The sequence below is a fragment of the Trichogramma pretiosum genome, unplaced genomic scaffold, assembly GCF_000599845.2.
Source record: "Trichogramma pretiosum strain Unisexual culture from Peru unplaced genomic scaffold, Tpre_2.0 scaffold102, whole genome shotgun sequence".
Lineage (NCBI taxonomy): Eukaryota > Metazoa > Arthropoda > Insecta > Hymenoptera > Trichogrammatidae > Trichogramma > Trichogramma pretiosum.
In genome coordinates this window covers 126,242-144,065 of record NW_019640799.1, presented here as the reverse complement: position 1 = coordinate 144,065, position 17,824 = coordinate 126,242, and the positions used below count along the sequence as shown (strand labels likewise).

The 17,824-nt window shown below is 39.3% G+C and overlaps 2 protein-coding genes across 2 annotated transcripts; one reads left to right on the top strand and one right to left on the bottom strand.

Annotated features, from left to right (window-relative positions):
• Positions 1 to 5,747: 5,747 nt before the first annotated feature.
• Positions 5,748 to 6,708, bottom strand: LOC106653325 (zinc finger and BTB domain-containing protein 24-like). Its single transcript, XM_014372726.2, has 3 exons — positions 6,577 to 6,708; positions 6,390 to 6,501; positions 5,748 to 6,314 (listed from the first exon to the last, which is right to left on the bottom strand). Exons 1-3 carry the CDS (start codon positions 6,609 to 6,611, stop codon positions 5,748 to 5,750), a joined length of 714 nt encoding a protein of 237 aa, XP_014228212.2. The 5' UTR covers positions 6,612 to 6,708.
• A 6,579-nt stretch (positions 6,709 to 13,287) lies between these two features.
• On the top strand, positions 13,288 to 16,096 carry LOC106653424 (serine/threonine-protein kinase 3). Its single transcript, XM_014372857.2, has 10 exons — positions 13,288 to 13,301; positions 13,503 to 13,583; positions 13,651 to 13,831; positions 13,905 to 14,132; positions 14,204 to 14,522; positions 14,585 to 14,718; positions 14,797 to 14,956; positions 15,034 to 15,125; positions 15,196 to 15,369; positions 15,438 to 16,096. The coding sequence occupies exons 1-10, from the start codon at positions 13,288 to 13,290 to the stop codon at positions 15,594 to 15,596; spliced, it is 1,542 nt and encodes a 513-aa protein (XP_014228343.2). The 3' UTR covers positions 15,597 to 16,096.
• The last annotated feature ends 1,728 nt before the right edge of the window (positions 16,097 to 17,824 follow it).

The following is a 17,824-nucleotide window of genomic DNA, read 5'->3' as shown; positions in this document are numbered from 1 at the left end:
CTTCTCTCTTCTTGCCTGCGCCTGCTTCTTTATTTTCTCTCCTCTCGCTCTCTCTGTCTTCTTTCTGCGCTCTCCGTCTCACCTCCCGCGGACCGCCGTACAGCAACACGCTTCTCTCTCTCTCGTTCTCTCTTCCAGCCGATCTTCTCTCTCTCTCTCTCGGCTCGGCAGCTCGGGCTCGTTCTCCGTTCTCAGCCACTGCCGCTGCGCTGTTTCTTTTCGTCGCTTCCGCGAAATCGTCTCTCCTCTCTTTTCTTTTTCGTTCTCCTCTCTTGCCTTGTGCCTTGCCTTGCCTTGCTTGCCTGCTTCTTCTGCTGCTGTAGCTAGAGCAACTTCTTTTGACTGCTGCTGCTGCTGTCGTTGAATACCTATGCGTACGGCGTACGCGTGCAAAACAGAATAACAAGAATTATACTTTACATTATGTTTCGCTTCGGCTATATAAATTATTATTATTATGATAATGATGTTTTTTTTTTAAATTCTTTGCTCCTTATGGGACAAGTGCGCGTGCGGAAAAAGGATCAGGATGCAGGTCTGCGAGAGAAAGATCGGCAAGGCTAAAGGCATTTTTAAAAGGATCGATTCAATGAATCAACTTCAAGTTTAGATCTATCAATGGTTGCAGGGGGTGGCTATCATGGCTATCAAAGCACATTTGCCAAATAGTAAACGTCCTCTCATAATAACGTGTATAAAAATCTGCGAAAGAATAGTTGAAGCCTGCTCTGCGAAGAGACGTCAAGAAACGGAGAAGCAGCAGCAGCGGCGAAGAAAAGAAGAAATCCGAGGATGTATATGGACTTTGCGCGTGTGTGTATGTGTGTGCATTGCTAGTATATGGAGAGAGAGAGAGAGAGAGAGAGAGAGAGAGAGAGAGAGAGAGAGAAAGAGAGAGAGAGCAGTATATAGAAGGGGGCAGCAGCAGAAAGCGCGAGAGAAAGAGTAAGAGAGAGGAGATCGAGGAGTCGTCGACTCCACCAAGAGCGCGAGCAACCTCGCGAACGCAATATTATGTTTCTCTCTCTCTCTCTTTCTTATGGCCGATGCTGCATAGGTATAATATACAAGTGCGAATATCGCCCGTATACGTATGTGTGCGAGCGTAAATGTATATCGTGTATGTGTGTGTGCGTAGACGTTTATCGAAGTAGCGGCCGAAGGTAGAGTAGTATGCGCGCACACCGACGAACACACGGACATGCAGAGAGAACGAGAGATTCGCGTTTCGTGCATACGTATGTATGCTGCGTGTGTGTATGTGTGTGTGCGCGCGCGAGTGTGTTTATGACTTGTACAGGCTTGCAGCAGCATATACTCGGCTCGGCTGCTGCTGTGTGCCGCGAGTGTGTGTGTGTGCGTGCGAACGTTGTGGTGTGGGCTGCAAAGGTATGCACTCTATGCAGCGCTCGACGCAGCAGCAGCAGCAGCACTGCGCGACGTCGCGTATATGTGTATGTAATATGCACTCGTATTATTTACGTAAAACACATACGCAGCATTATACGAAGTATCAACGTGTGTTTACGCGATTATATGAGCGTGAGCTGCGCGAGCTGCAGTACATATGCACGACAATAAAACTCGGCGACTATATATCGTGTGTATTAGCGAAAAATCCGTGTACGTGCGCGCACGACGATGATGGTTCGCGATCGCGCTCGGCGTTCGGTATTTCGCCGCCGCTGCCGACGACGATCGTCTTAGTGGTGGTGCTGCTGCTACCAACTCTCGGAGAGTCACGAATCTCGTATATTTTTATTTTATAAAGGAGGCGCCATAGGAGACTGTATTACACGGGAAAGGTCGGTGGCCCACACGCACAGGTGAATCAAAATTCACGCCACACGTATAGTACACGCGGGTCAAGAAAAAGGAGCCATGACGATATTGTATCTCCGTATAAACTGGAGCTGGTACTCACGAGAGTGTACGATGGCCTCGCTGACTCTCTCTCTGTCTATGGGAATCGGCTGCTCCAAGCTCGTGGCTGTCAGCTCGTCTCACATTATCGGCCAAAAAATAAATAAAATAATACCGAACGTGCTCGAGTATATTATAGTCGCACGAATATCCGCGAGCTGTGGCGCAACAGCTGACGCGAACAACACACGATTACACACGTATACACTGATCACACACGGACACACACACACACACACACCGATGCGATGCGCGGGGGGGACACCCACTGTGCAAATTATAATGGTCACTCACTCCGATTTTATATCGGCTCGATGATGATTATTTTGAATTTTGATTACGATTGGAATCGTAGTTGCACGAGTCTCGCGCAGCAAAAGTTTGCCGATCTCGATCTCGCCGATCGCCGCCCGCGGACTGACTTGACTCGAGACTCTGGCTGAGAGAGACTGCAGCGACGAAAACGTCTCTCTCTCTCTTTCTCTGCAGCAAAGCTCGCGATCTCGAGAGTCGCTGCACTCGACAAGAGACTCTCCCCGAGAGTCACTGTGTGTTTTTTATCTACAACTTTTGTGTGCACACACGCGTACGTGCACTTTGACACAAGTTCTTGTGTACGTATGTATTTTTATTATTATTTATGCACGCAGCACCAGCGCAGTACAGTATCCTGCGCTGCAGTGTATCGTGTGTATTGTTGTAATGCGCGATCGAGGCGTGTGCTCTGCCCTGACTGACTGACTCCGCGAGTTGGCCTGTTGCTCGCCGCTGCTGCTGCTGCGAATATATCGGCGGCGCTCGCCTCGGCGCATATACACGTATATACATACACATACAGACACAGCAGCAGCAGCTCGTGCTAAAACGGAGTAAGCGCGAGAGAGAGAGAGAAACGGGCGACGGCTTTTCGCTCGAAAGCAGCCTGCCTGCATAGCAGCAGCAGTACAGCACCCAGAGAGAACCTCGGCTCGGCGCTCGCGAGAGAGGCACAGTACAGCACAGCATACACAAGAATTACGTTTTCTCTCCGTCTCTCTGCCTGTTTCGCGCATATATACACATACAGCAGCAGCAGCAGCAGAGACCGGCTTCCCCCGCCGCGGACAGCAGCAGCAGCAGCTACAACCAGCCAAGCCAAGCCAAGCAACTCTCTGCGAGCTGCGCGAGCTCTGCACTCGACTCGATCGCGGCGGCGGCGAACACGAGCTCTCGTATTTCGCTCGACCGTAGCAGGCAGCAGGCAGCAGCTGTACTCGTCCGCTGCTGCGCCGTGCATTTATAAGCTATATACCATTTACTCTCTATGCCGATCTCGCGGCCGTGCACAGCTCGGCTTCTCTCTCTCTCTCTCTTTTGCTCTCTGCCTTCGTAATTCTATTGTGGCATACACGGACACATCGTTTGGCTGCTCGCGGCATCTATATAACGCATGTATAATAAGCTATATAGGCTGCCAAAACTCGGCACTCGTATGTGAACGCTGTGTTAGCTATATCTTATCCTCAGTTTCCGACTGCGTTCTCGCACACCTATGATATTCACCAGCAGCTAGCTTTTCGCGAGCCATATATTTTTTTATCTCGTCCGGTTACGCAATTGGACGCTCGAAGCCTTGATTTAGGACGAATGTTTACCACGGCGATCTAGCGCATGATGGGTCACTGTGGGTGATCGTAGACGACGAGAGAGGCCGCGAAGGCTCTGAAGGCTTAGCGATCGTCGTCGAGTTCTCCTGCATCCTGTTTTTCTTATAAAAAATCGATGCGTAAGATAGCGTAAACAGTTTTGAAGCGATTCAGATCCTTTGGATGCTAGCAGCGGAGCTTGCGGGAGAAATTTTACTAAATTCACAATGAAAAACGAAAACAAAATTACACGGAACACTCCGACACCTTCGCACAATGTCATGAGATTAGGTCGAGAATTTCGAGTTGTCTGGCCGCATGACCAGATTTCTTTTGCATCAGGATTTTATTTGCCTTGGTTCATGAAGTTATACATTTCACGAACGATTTGGAGTGTCCTGCGTGATGCAGTATTTACTTTTTTTTAAACTGACATTAACTTGAAGGGTTCAAATTTTCATTAGCTATACAATCAGGAACGTGATCCATTTTTTTCAAAAATTTTATTGATTTTCTCAGATTATAATCGTTGTTTTTTCATAATCAGATAACGGTAGAGAAATTTTGAATATCATTATAAATGAAAATTTTTAAATAAATCATCCGAATATGCACAATAGTTTCCATACGATCGTTGTTATGCGTGAGAGATATTCATCAAATCAATTTAAGACTTGTATTTTATCTGAATATCTTTCTGGATATCTTATAGAGATAATTTGACGTTAGATGAGTTAATACCTTGAACTGAAAAAATTTATCTACTACTATAATATTACATATAACTATTATACTAGTATATTAAAGTTATAGTGTGTGACAGCATCCTGCAACGAATGGATGTTAATTTCCAAAGCAGACTTCAAAATATCACATCATGAATGTGAGGTATCATTATGCATTGCATGAATGTGTTTCTTGAGACAATATCTAGTTAGTGATTCTTTTCCGCATGTCATGGGTTATTTTACGATGCACCGTATTGATGTGTTTTTTAGTATATTGCTTCGTTGAAAATGACTTCCCGCACATATAACATGCATGAGCGATCTTATTATGCACTGAATCGATGTGGACTCGCAGATAAGCTTTCTGTGAATATGATTTTCCGCATCTATCGCAAGGATGTTTGATATACCATTGTGCACAGTATCCATATGAATTTTGAGAGTATGATGATTAAAAAATGACTTTTTGCATAAATCGCATACACATAATGCAAGACCGTTGTGCACTATACCGATGTGGATTTTCAGATAAGCTTTCCGTGAAAACTTTTTGTTGCATATATCACATGCATGAGTTATCTTATTATGCACCGTATCGATGTGGTATTTGAGATAACTCTTATAAGTGAATGTCTTTCGGCAAATATCACATGTATGTTTGATACCAGTGTGCGCCGTAATGATGTGGGTTTTGAGATTACCCTTTAGTGAAAATGATTTTCCGCATATATCACATGTATGTATTTTACATCCATATTTGACACCATTGGGCACTTTATCAATGTGCATTTGAAGACCCCCTTTTGATGCGAATTTTTTTCCGCAAATATTACATGAATGTGTAATATTATTAGGCATTGCGTCAATGTGTTTCTTGAGGTGATATCTATTTGATAACTCCTTTTCGCAGATATCACAGTCATGGGTTGTTTGACGATGTGCTGCATCAATGTGGCATTAGAGGAGAGTTTGTCGTGAAAATGTCTTGTTGCATACATCACATGAATGTGTGATACCATTATGCACTGAATCGATATGATTTTTAAGAGTAGGCTTAAGGTGGTTCTTTCAATATTTGTTGAGACATGAGACCTATCCTATCTTATAGATTAAATCACGCTGAATTCAATGATATAATTATTTATGGGGCTTACGCTGCAAAATCTCGAGATATTTTATCTCAAAGTATGCTATTTTAACACGGGAAGCATAGAACGGCCACCATTCATATGGTATTTCTAATCAAAAATTAATTTGTTCGGGTATCGGAGTGTATAGGTTTTATAGAAAAAACTCTAATCTTTCAGCCTGTGTATCGTAAAACAGGGCTTACGCTGCAAAAAATCAAGATTTTTCACGTAAAAGTGAAAAAAACGATGTTTTTGCTATAAATCAGCTGATGTCAGGCTGCGCAGTACTTACTGCGCATACAAAATATACAGCTCTAGGCAAGAGTTCACTATAGAAAAACTTAAACTGAAAGAACCACCTTAAGTGAAAATGATTTGCCACATTTATCACATGTATTGGCGACACCATTGTGCATCGCATCGATGTCGGTCTCGAGGCTACTCTTCTGTTTGAATGTCTTGCTACATATGTCACACGAGTAAGTAATAATATGATGTGATGATTCGGAATGCCTATTCAGACTACCCTTAGTATCAAATTTCTTTCCGCATATTTTACATACTTGGGTTTTATTGTGCATCTTTTGAGTCGTATACTTTTTGAGGTTATGTTCTTTGCTTAGCCTTTTTGGAATTTCCCTGTTTTTATTTTGTTCAAAAAGTTCACGGTCGATATTCACATTCGATTCTTCTCCGACATCATCAAAAAATTCTTGTTTCACTTGCCTCAGGGTTTCTATTTTAATTTTAGCTTTATAACCACCGTCGTCTTTTGCATTTGGCGAATCATTGTCGACTTTTTTAATTGTTAATAAATTAACGTTGGGCTTGACGTCTTCGCATTCAACGACTAATTCCAGTTCGTCGATGCTTCCAGGGTTTTTTTCACATTTTTGAAGGGTACCAGTCTGTTGAAAAATTAAAAACGAGTCCTATATTAAAATAACAAAACGAGTTAGATGTATATTTAATACATAACTTACTGAATTTTCTGGCAGAAATGTTAAGAATTGTAAGTTTTCAAGATCGGATTTCTCTTCCATCATCTCACGATCATTTTCCATGAACAAGGCATCGATAGGTTCCATTTTGACTCTACAATAACCCCAATCAAATCAAGTATTTCGTTATGATAATTTTATCATTTCATTCTCAATTGATGAAAATTACCTGACGGCACAATCGCGTGTATCGCTGGATTCCATCTTTCTCACTGAAAAATTTCGTTGACAATTAATCTTTCCAAGACGATTTCACACATCAAGCCAAATTGTTTATGCGACGAAGCACTGGCGAACTCAGCGAACTACCAATACAACCACACCGTCCGACTTTGCTCGCGAAAAACTGTGTCCACGCGAAATCGCGAAGTGCGTGTCGGCTTCTGCTCGCGACCCCAGCTCCGCAGTCTGTTTCTGTCGCGCTCGCTTGCGGTACTGTTGTTTTAGTGCTGCGTGCATAATATAACACACGTATGTTTACGTTTTCTCGCTAGTTGCTAACTTTTCGTGCGTGTATCTATAACTCAGTGCGCGTTGTGACACCGCGGCGTAAAGCCACGAAGATCGATTGCAACTATAGCAATGTAAAAGAAATTTCGAACCGCGAGCGATTGTGTGTGCGCGAGTGTGCGAGTCAACGGTCAACGCGATGGAAGATTGGAAAAATTTGGAAACCATGCGAAAAATGCCCTATTGCGAGGAAATCAGAGATCAGCAATGTGAATTTATTCACAAACAACTTTGCCCCTTGATCAGCAATTGGAAGGGCCAACTTCCGGGGAGATTACGATATCCGCGGCACAGCGAGATTCCGATGAATTCCGACGGAGGACACTAAAACTTGATGAAATATGACCACAAAATATTTTAAAACCTCACCTGATTGCATGTAGCACCCTTTATGTGTTTTGGACTCACCCCCAAATGTAAACCTTATTACGGATACCATTAATGTTTGATCGATTTGATGCGATGTGAGGAGTTGGGTATGTAAGGTGAGGCGAGGAGCGGGTGCAGGGGCGCAGCCCCTGCTGGGGGGTTGGGGGGGGGGCGAAGCCCTCCCCCCCACTGCCAAAAAACACCGCCATGGAACTTTAAAAAATAATTGGGTTTTTCAAATAATTAAATTTCAAAATTCAAATTCAATTTTTAAAAACAATTTTATTAACAATTTTAAAAATCAGTTTCATTATAGTCTGGGTCGGAACCATCTGCTTCAATCTCCTTATCGATGTTGTCTAATTCAAAATTAATTTGATTTTCTAGGCGCGGTTTTTTTGCCGGGGGTAGAAATTCTTTTTCCTGAGAAGGTGTTAATGTGGGTGGATTGATTTCTTTTATTGTCAAACCTTGCTTCACTTCACCATCGACTATTCCCGGATAAACGGTCTTTATATCGAGGAGAAATTGCATTATTTGAGACCCCAAATCATGCTTATATTGTATTAAAAATTTTCGTCTATAAAAATTCAAAGCCATATACTGATGGAGCAATTTTGTCGTTCTTCTACATTTTATGGATTTCTTCAAAAGTTCATTCTGGTTTTCTAAATCGTTTATTGTATTGAGAGAATTTGATTTATCGACGTATTCACCGATGCTGTGATTTGTCTGGAGGTGTACTGTATCGCTGCAAAACATTTTTTCAACCCCTTGATATTGTTTGGCGCTATCTGTGCAGATTCTCGAAGTATTAAAATGAACGTATTTTTGAATGTATGGCCACAACTCTCGTTTGTTCTTGGCGTTCACTTTGAAAAAAAGTCCAATTTTATCTTCTTTGCAATATAACCCGAGGACAATTATTGTCATCTGCTCGGTGACACGACCACGATGGTATTTTCTTTTTGTCAGGAACGTTTCGTCTATTTTTACTGTTTTCCCAGTGCCGCCTAAAACTATATCACTTTGCGATGCTACTACTTCAGCTATTTCTCTGCAAATAGCTGTAATAGTCGACGACAGTACTACAACTTCACTCCATACCATCTCGAGCATGGCGCCAAGCTTGAAGATGCTTGTACGTCTGTGTCACTGTCATTTCGATAACAAAACAAATAACTATAGCAAGCGCGTCACGGATTTCAATGCGACATGCTGTGCCCTCGAAAAACGTGCCAAAAGCAGGATTAATAATTTTACGACACGATTAACTACCTTTCTTATTTGATCTTGGAACCGAGCATCGCCAAATCCACTTGAGCTTTTTGTCAGCAAACTCTTCAACGTGCATCGGCAAATTGCAACATGATGGAGGCGTAGAAATGCGTGATGGTATTAAGTTGATTTCTTCGAGAAACAGAATAGCCATTTCATTCGTTGCAATTAACTTTTCGAAAGAATGAAAAATCGAAAAATTTTCCAATTGGCAATTTAATTCAGGATGTACACTCATTTTTTACAAAACTTCTACGAATACTTTATTTTAAATTGTTGATGAGTTGCGTATCGCTAGCAATCTTACTAACAACTGAATAACATTGAACGTTTAAGGAGGTTCCCTTGAAAAGTTCGCAAGAAGTACATATATCAATATCGATAGATTTTGACCTCCCGAATCCAATGGTATAGCTCTCATATGCCCAAGCCAGGCAAAATCTCGAGAAAAACGCGATCGAAGTTTCGAAAATTAACATGGGCAACATAGGAATTCATGAGAATTTGAGCTACATTTACAATTTATGAAAAGAAATCAAAGTTCGCAGAGGAATAATCATATACAAATTGTAGAGAAAGTTCTTATCTTTCAAAAACCGTGTCTCAAAGTAGAGGTAGCCTGCCGTTTTTTCAATATTTTTTTAATAAAAGACGCGAAAACACGACTTTTTCGGCTCGTTTTAGGGCTAGCAGACGACAAGCCAGCTAACTTAACACATGTTACTGTGCGAACTCTCAATTGACTAGCGTGTTACCCGAGGGAACCTCCTTAAATAATTGTTAGAACGGATGTATTCGAATTATTAATTTAAATTTGTCATTGTTGTCATAAAAAATAAAAAATTAGAATTTGGACGTATTTCATGCAAAGATAATTTATATAAAGAAAATATGTGTAGGAATAATAAAATAAAATACCCTGTGTCATTTTTTATTCATTTTTTATTTATTTATTTATTTATTTATTTATTTGTAACAAAAAGTATCCCTCGGAGTATGCAGTATGCCCGTACAATGTGTAAAAAGAGCTAAAATGTCAAGTTTTAGCGCCCTCTGTTGGAATTTATTATAACCTAGCAGTGCCACGGATATCGTAATCGTGCCCAACTTCCCAATCTCCGAGACATGTTTCCTCGCGAAGACATCGAGTGGCTTCTTGGGCTGTTAGTGCGTCCATTCATGATGAAAGAACAATTGATGGAATTCGTGATCGCGACCGGCTACAAGGACGAGCCCGAGCTCGACGACACCGGCAAGCCAGTTTTCAGGCGCACCACACCGCTCCATCTCGCCTACCACTATAAGATGGTCCCCGATCTTTTCAAAATATACGACAGATTCGACGTGAACTACACCGACGCGTACGGATATACACATTTTCACGTGGCCTGCGCGTTCGGCTACGTGGACATAGTGAAGAAATTCCTCGAGGCCGGCCAAAACCCCAATTGTCCCGCGCAAAAATCATGGTATTCGCCGCAAGATTTGGCTCTGCGGAATGATCCCAACGAGATCGTCGAGTTGTTGCTGAGAAGTGGGGATCGACTCCTCTGCACAAGACCAGCAATTCGACCGAGACCGACTTGGCACAGGTGGAGGCGTTCTTCGAGACCTGCAGAGAGCTCGATCGTCCGGTGCGGCTCGACGCCCGGGACAAGTGGGGCCGTACGCCGCTGCAATTGGCCGTGGCGAAACACTTGCCGGGTTTGGTCCGTCTGCTCCTGAACAATGGCGCCGATTTGGCCGGTTTCGTTTTTCCCACTGAGACACCGGATCGATCGAGGCATCGTGAAATCGAGCGCAAATTGAGACAGGCAGCCGATAGACGCTCTGGACGTCGTCGAAGCGCCAAAAGAAAGAGGATACGAGCTGCGTCGAAGCGACGCCCTGAAAATCATGGAATCGTTGCTCGAGATAAGATTGTTCGAGAATACGGCGGATCCGGAAACATTTTTGCACGACTACGAGGAGTTCGCGATGGAATCCGAAAACGTGGCAGAGTTACTCAAGTACAAGGAAGTGTGGAGACAATTTTTCCGGAGTTGGACACTGGATTCCATCTTGGTGCTGACGCGCTACGAACTGCCGATTCGTTGCTGTGAAATCGTCATCCAGAAGCTATAATGAACCAAGATTTATATAATATTTGCTTGGCGTCTGTAGACCAAACCTCGTAATGTCTTGTTATCATTTATATTTTTTTATATCCTAAATAGTACAAAATTAAATTTATTAATTCTAATTTATGATTGTTATAATTTTTTATCATAAATACAATTTTTCGTCATAAATCGGTATGTGAGCTATCCTCTAATCGGTATCGGTAAAGTGCCCATCGACTCGTTATACGACAAGCATCTAATGGGATTGGTGGAAAAAATTGACTCGTGCAGACTACGGAGCATCGTCGTCGTCGTCGGCTGACAAAAGTGTGTTGACACACGTACACACGTAGTATAAGGTACACACATGCCAATACACGCGGGTTATTATGCATTGTATATAAAGCTAAAAGGTGAAGGGATAACTATAAGTGCAACACACGCATACACAACACATTATGGGTTCGTGTAGTATGCGGCAAATATATAGTTACTATACGAATAATAAGTTAGAGAGAGAGAGCTGAAAAGGAGAGGACTATGCCTGCATAGCACTGCACTACACTACTCTGTACAGGGAGGGAGAGTGAGTCAAGTGCAAGCGCAGCAACGCAGTCTGCAGCAGCAGCGTATATGTACCTACGTCGGAGAGCAGCAGAAAATCTCGAGACTATTAAAGATTAAATATAGGTACCGAGAGGGAAGGGAGTAAAGTGACCTAGCAGCTCGAATCTCGATCCCCGCGAGTGTGTGAGAGAAAGAGAGAGAGAGAGAGAGAGAGAGAGAGAGAGAGAGAGAGAGAAGGAGAGGAGAAAGACGCACGGGGCAGCAGCAGCAGCAGCACACGCACGTATAGACAGAAAAACAGAAGAAAACCAGCCACGGAGCAACTGCACACACACATAAACAGTACACACACGCAGCAGAAAGAGTATTAAAGAGTGAGTTGCGGAGTTGGCTCGCTGCGGAGCAGTAAAGTATACATATAGGTATATGTATAAAAGAGTAGTCCAAGTGCCCTGAACTCTCGCGGCTTCTCTCCCTCTCCCCCTTTCTCGGTCTCTCTCTATTTCGCAGTTCTCTCTCTCTCTGTGCCGGTCCCCGCGCGCGGCAACGGCGGCTCGCACCGTTCACGGGGGCCTCAACTCGCGACCGTCGTAAGACATGCGGCGTATAAGCTGCACCGAATGCCGATATATATTCTCACGTATGCACGTCAGCTGTATATATAAGACATGCGGCGCATTATGCGGAGAGCTTTGCGCTTTGCTCGGGAGCGGATCTCTGCTGCTACTCGTCGACGGGCAAAGATTTGAACGATCGAGTTTTTCGTGCTTCTCTGTCCTTTTGATCGGTAAGGTTTTGCCATTACTGGCTATATGAAATGGTAAGTCCATTTTAAGATCGGTTTCGCTGACTAATGAGTATGTGAACGCAAGAAACGACGAGTCCCTCGAAAAAATCGCTGAATAGAGCAAGCCACACACATATTGTCGTAACAAAAGTGTATACGTGCGCGATAATTCGAGAGCTTTGCTGTTTCGCGAAATCACATGAATTATATATAGGCTACTATCCTATATATATCGGAGCTAAATATCCTACATACGCGTGTTCCACCGCACGAGTTTACACTTTATCGCGCACTGATAATCGACGATCGATTATACCCGATCGAACGAAAAATTCGCGCGCTCGACGTACCTAGTAATCGATATACGCCGTCGTGATTCGTAGTTTCAAGTATCCCACGTTGTTTTATGTTTTCCTCGTTTGTCTCATTTTTTACGCGTGTCTCGAAATAACAATAGTATCGAATGCAAAATTCGCAATAACATCGAGATTCGCGCGAGCTCGAAGAGCTCGTAACCGGCAGTCGGTCAAGGAAGTTTGGACGCGTGGGTAAAAATAATATATCGCGCGCAAGTTTACTGCTACCCGCGTAGTGTATAGTAGTAGACGCAGGCAAGACAGTTTCGCGTGCTGAAATGTAGAGCTGCGAAGCTCGCGCGATGTCTGCGTGCATGAATATAACATGTATAGGTATTTTAGCAGCAGCAGCGACGATTATATTATAAGTACGACGACGGCAGACGCCGCACTGCTGGAGTGCTGCACAACACCGACGACGACGACGACGAAAACGACGAGAGCTCTGGCGAAAGAGAGACACAGTGCGAGAAACAAAACATGCTATATCTGTGTGCGTGCGTGTAAGTGTTGTAATATGCTAATCAACATCAATTCGGCCAGCATGTCCAAGTGATATTATTATATCTTTTATAATATAAAATACATGTATAGTAATTGTGCGAGGCCTGCCTGATCACCGCCGAATATAATATATATTTGCTATACTACTTGATCGTGTGCGGAATTACTCTCGTTCACGCTCGTCTCGTCGTCTCGTCTCTCGCGGCTTAAACACATAATAAAAACGTTTATATATAAAAATATTATATATCGTTTTGGTTATATTGGCCCGCCTACGCACTACGGTCGCCGACGTCGTCGTTGTCTCTGTGCGTGTGTACAAAAGCTTTATTTTCGTCTTTTTATACGATCGCACAACACCCGGTGCGCCGAATTGCTCCTGTCAGCTACGAGCTCCAACGTGAACGATGTCTTCGAAGAGGTAATCATTTTTTTCAATTGTAATTTGTCGATCCTTTGTACTCTCGGATATCCATTTTAAAATTGTACTTTATACTTTTGTGCTGGAAGAAATTCGTTGTTTGAGTTGAACCATCTGACAATTATTTTTAATCGTGTATATTTCATAACAATATTGATATTTTTTTTATAAAAACTGATTTAATGAATAATTTTAATACAGTGAACTAAAGAAACTGTCCGAGGAGAGTCTAACCAGACAACCGGAAGAAGTTTTTGATATCATCTGCAAATTAGGAGAAGGGTAAGATTATTATTGAGCTTATTATATTCATGTCTCTCATTTTACTTATCGTTACAATTTTTTTCAGATCTTATGGATCTGTATACAAAGCATTACACAAGGAAAGTGGACAAGTTCTTGCTATTAAACAAGTTCCTGTTGACACTGATCTTCAAGAAATAATCAAAGAAATATCAATTATGCAACAATGTGATTCTCCATATGTAGTCAAATATTATGGAAGTTATTTTAAAAATACAGACCTTTGGGTACATATAATAACATAAATTTTGTTATCTCAAATTTTATTCATTTTATATATGAGCTATTTACTTATCGCAGATTGTTATGGAATATTGCGGAGCTGGTTCAGTCAGTGATATTATGAGGTTGAGAAAAAAGACATTACAAGAAGATGAAATAGCAACCATTTTGAGTGACACGCTGAAAGGTTTAGAATATCTACATTTAAGAAGAAAAATTCACAGGGACATCAAAGCAGGGAATATTTTGTTAAATAATGAAGGCCATGCCAAATTAGCAGATTTTGGTGTTGCAGGTCAACTAACGGTAAATGATTTTATGATTTTGAATGAGTATAAATTTATCGATAACTAAGTGTAATCTTTTTACCTTTACAGGACACAATGGCAAAACGAAACACAGTCATAGGCACTCCATTTTGGATGGCTCCAGAAGTAATTCAAGAAATTGGTTATGATTGTGTGGCAGACATTTGGTCCTTAGGAATTACGGCTTTAGAAATGGCTGAAGGAAAACCACCTTATGGCAGTATCCATCCCATGAGAGCAATTTTCATGATTCCAACAAAGCCACCACCCAGCTTTCGAGAACCTGATCAATGGAGTCCAGAGTTCATTGATTTTGTTAGTATGTGCCTTGTAAAAAATCCTGAAGAAAGAGCAACTGCCAGTGAATTATTAAATCATGAATTTATTGGTAAGTATTCAAGTAAATAATAGTCAACATAAAAGATACTTAAGCAAGGATTTATTTTTTAGGCAATGCTAAACAACCTGGTATTTTAAGTCAAATGATAGCAGAGGCTCATGAAATTCGAGAAAAACAAAGTACGAATCGTGTTCAAATTATCAATAATGTGGCTATCAAAGGACAAACAAATGCTGAAGATTCTGTATGTTTTTTAACTATTTGTGTTGAAATTCTTTCCAACCATGTTTTTTATTGAATGTTCATTAATTTTTTATTACAGGATGATGATGATTGCACTGGAACAATGAAACCATTACCAGAAGATGGAACTCTTGTACCAAGTCATGATTTAACAGATACTGGAACACTAACATCTGCAATGTTAGATTTGGGAACTATGGTCATTAATAGTGACACTGATAGTGAAGCAACTATGAAAAGTACAAACTAAGCTTTATGATAAAAGAAGAGAAAAAAGTATCATAGAACTTGATTTAATAAAACTGAATTTTTACAGGGCACAATACTGGATCAGTTGAATCAGGGAAAAAGTACAGACCTCTGTTTCTTGATCATTTTGATAAAAAAGAATCACATGAAGTTGACAAGGTATGTTTTGAATACATTTTTTAAGAAAAATGTAAAATAATTTTTAATACCATGTATGTGCATTTATCAGGGTAACGGACAGATAAATTTGATTCAAACTTCAGAAGTGGATAATAAGCTTGTTGAAGGGCACAACCAAGCTCAAGCTCAGGTCACTAATCAAATTTCACTTCCAGTACTTGAACAACCAATGAACAATGTATCAAAGATCCAAAATGTTTTCAATGAACGAGAATTTGACTTTGTAAGTTTTTTTGTATAAAAAAATTATTGTGCACTTAAAAATATAATGCTTTATCAATTTTTTTTCAGCTTAAGTTCCTTTCATTTGATGAATTGCAACACAGAATGGAAAATCTAGACGATGACTTGGAGAAAGAAATTAATGAAATTAAAAAAAGGTATCAGACAAAACGTCAACCTATTCTTGATGCTATGGACACCAAAAGAAAGCGACAGCAAAATTTTTAATGTGTAGCTAACTTTAAAGCAAAACAAAACTCGTGTGATAAAAACCAAGAGTGTAAATTTGTATAAATAGATATTTTATATTAACAACTTTGAAATCAATTGTGAAAATAATAAAGTATCGACTAGGCATGCCTGTCACTTTTCCTAGCGATACAGAAATTACATGAGACGATTTTTAAATAATGGTTCGTCATGGAGAAAGTAATTTTTACATGAATTGTATAAGAATGACTACTCTAATACTTAATTTTTTTTATCAATCTAAAGTAGTTATCATTAAAAATAGTATTCTTGCAGCAATTTGAAGTGTACTAAAAGAAACAAGAAGCCTTAAAAAACTTTTTAGTTTTACGAGGATATAAATGAATGGAATACACTAGAGTGTACATGTACATAAGACAAGTAGGGTGTTAATTTTGCACAGGAACATTTTTTAAACATTGTAATTTAATAGTAGTAGCATAAAAAATTTTTTGTAAAATATGTGGAACTGCGAAATTAAGTTAAAATTTAAACATTTTTTGATAGACGCCATTGTTGTTATTCAATTTTTCTTCAATAATTGTTAATTAGAACCTATTAACTTTTATTAGTATGTATTTGAATAATAGGTGTGATTGTTTAAGTAAAAAATTATTATAGTCCACTGAAGCAATTAATCGACTTAAATACGTTGAATCAGATAAATATTTTATTGACTTTTTGATTTTTTATATACTTTTACTGATAATACTACAAAATCAAAAATTCAAATTATTTTTAATTGTTTATGTTAAACGGGTGCTATTGATGTTTTGGATTATTTTATAATATCACCAGCGTTTTAAACTATCATAATGTTAGCATTTTCATCTTTACATCGTAAATTATTACAAATTACATATTTTGGAGTTTCCACTTTTTTTAACTGCAATATGCAACATAAAACTATCTATTCATGACACTGAAGTAAATTTTACGTTCTGTAAAAAGATTTGTGCTTGTCAAGTCTAGTGTAAATGTTTTTTTTACTTTGCATGTTTATGCACGTATTTATAATAAACTAATATTAGTTTTCCAAAACAATTGTACATTTCACAAATGAAATTTTTGATATATAAAATTATTTCAGTCCTATGAATACATTTTTTTGGTACTGTTCATCGTGTGAATAATAATTCATTGATTCACATATGGACTTTATCCGGTAAAAGCTAATTGAAAACAGAAAAGAGATACTGAAATTTACAAAAATTAAAACTATATTGTTTAACACTCAAATACTTGTCTAAATAAAATTATTACTATTAAAACCATTTTTGCAAATATTTGAATTATTTTTAAACATTAAAAGTTAACCGTTTTAACAAATTGTTAATACTTGAAAAAATTTTCTGTAGGATGCTGAGAATTTTTTCAAGGGTATGTCGGCTTAGCGAGTTTTCTTGTCATTAATTCAAAAAAATGAAAGTACTTAGCAAAGTTTCAATTGCTATACTCAAAAAATTTTAATGTTTTAAATGTTTTTCAATTAAAAAAAATTTGAATAGAAAGTTTCAACAACTTTTTACAATCCACTTTTAAAGTATTTATACTCAGTCATCGTAAAAAAACGTCCTGTTATTTTACTTTGAGACGTATAAACTAAACGCAATTTTGGGACAATAGAAAATATATTTTTCATTTTCCCATCAAACCCACTCGCCTTCTAGAAAGTAAAACTAACTTTTGATATATAATAAAATATAAACATATTTGGTATTTATTTAATAAATGACTTTTTAAATATAAGAGTTATTATTTATTTTAATATCCAATGAAATGAATAATAAATATAGTGTTCTTAGTAAAATTGAATTGAAGTAAAAACTTTATTAAATACACCTCTAAGGAAAAAACCTTTCATTGGAAATTAACTTCCCTGTCAAAAATAATAAATTATTTGCAAATTTTCTATCGTGTTAAATTAATTTAGTTAACCTTCAATAATTTACCATTGCATTCCTGTATTTTTAGTCATAAATTGAAGCTGAATTATTGGTTACTCCTAATGGCTAAAAATGTCTAATTTTTTCCAAACTATAATTGATTTTTTCGAATTTTTCCAAACAATATAAAAAAGTTTCATTTTGGTATGTAACTTTTATAGTCGATGTACTCTAAATTAAAGCTTAGCTGTTTCTCTTTCATTATAATTACGTAGATATTTCAAACGACACTTTGAACTTAAGAAAAAATGAAAATGATTC

Coding starts and splice junctions, on each gene's coding strand:
- LOC106653325 (XM_014372726.2), bottom strand. CDS start 6,611: ATGGAATCCAGCGATACACGCGATTGTGCCGTCAG. Junction 6,502..6,576: donor ACACGCGATTGTGCCGTCAG/GTAATTTTCATC, acceptor GGGTTATTGTAG/AGTCAAAATGGAACCTATCG. Junction 6,315..6,389: donor CATTTCTGCCAGAAAATTCA/GTAAGTTATGTA, acceptor ATTTTTCAACAG/ACTGGTACCCTTCAAAAATG.
- LOC106653424 (XM_014372857.2), top strand. Junction 15,126..15,195: donor AATCACATGAAGTTGACAAG/GTATGTTTTGAA, acceptor TGCATTTATCAG/GGTAACGGACAGATAAATTT. Junction 15,370..15,437: donor ATGAACGAGAATTTGACTTT/GTAAGTTTTTTT, acceptor ATTTTTTTTCAG/CTTAAGTTCCTTTCATTTGA.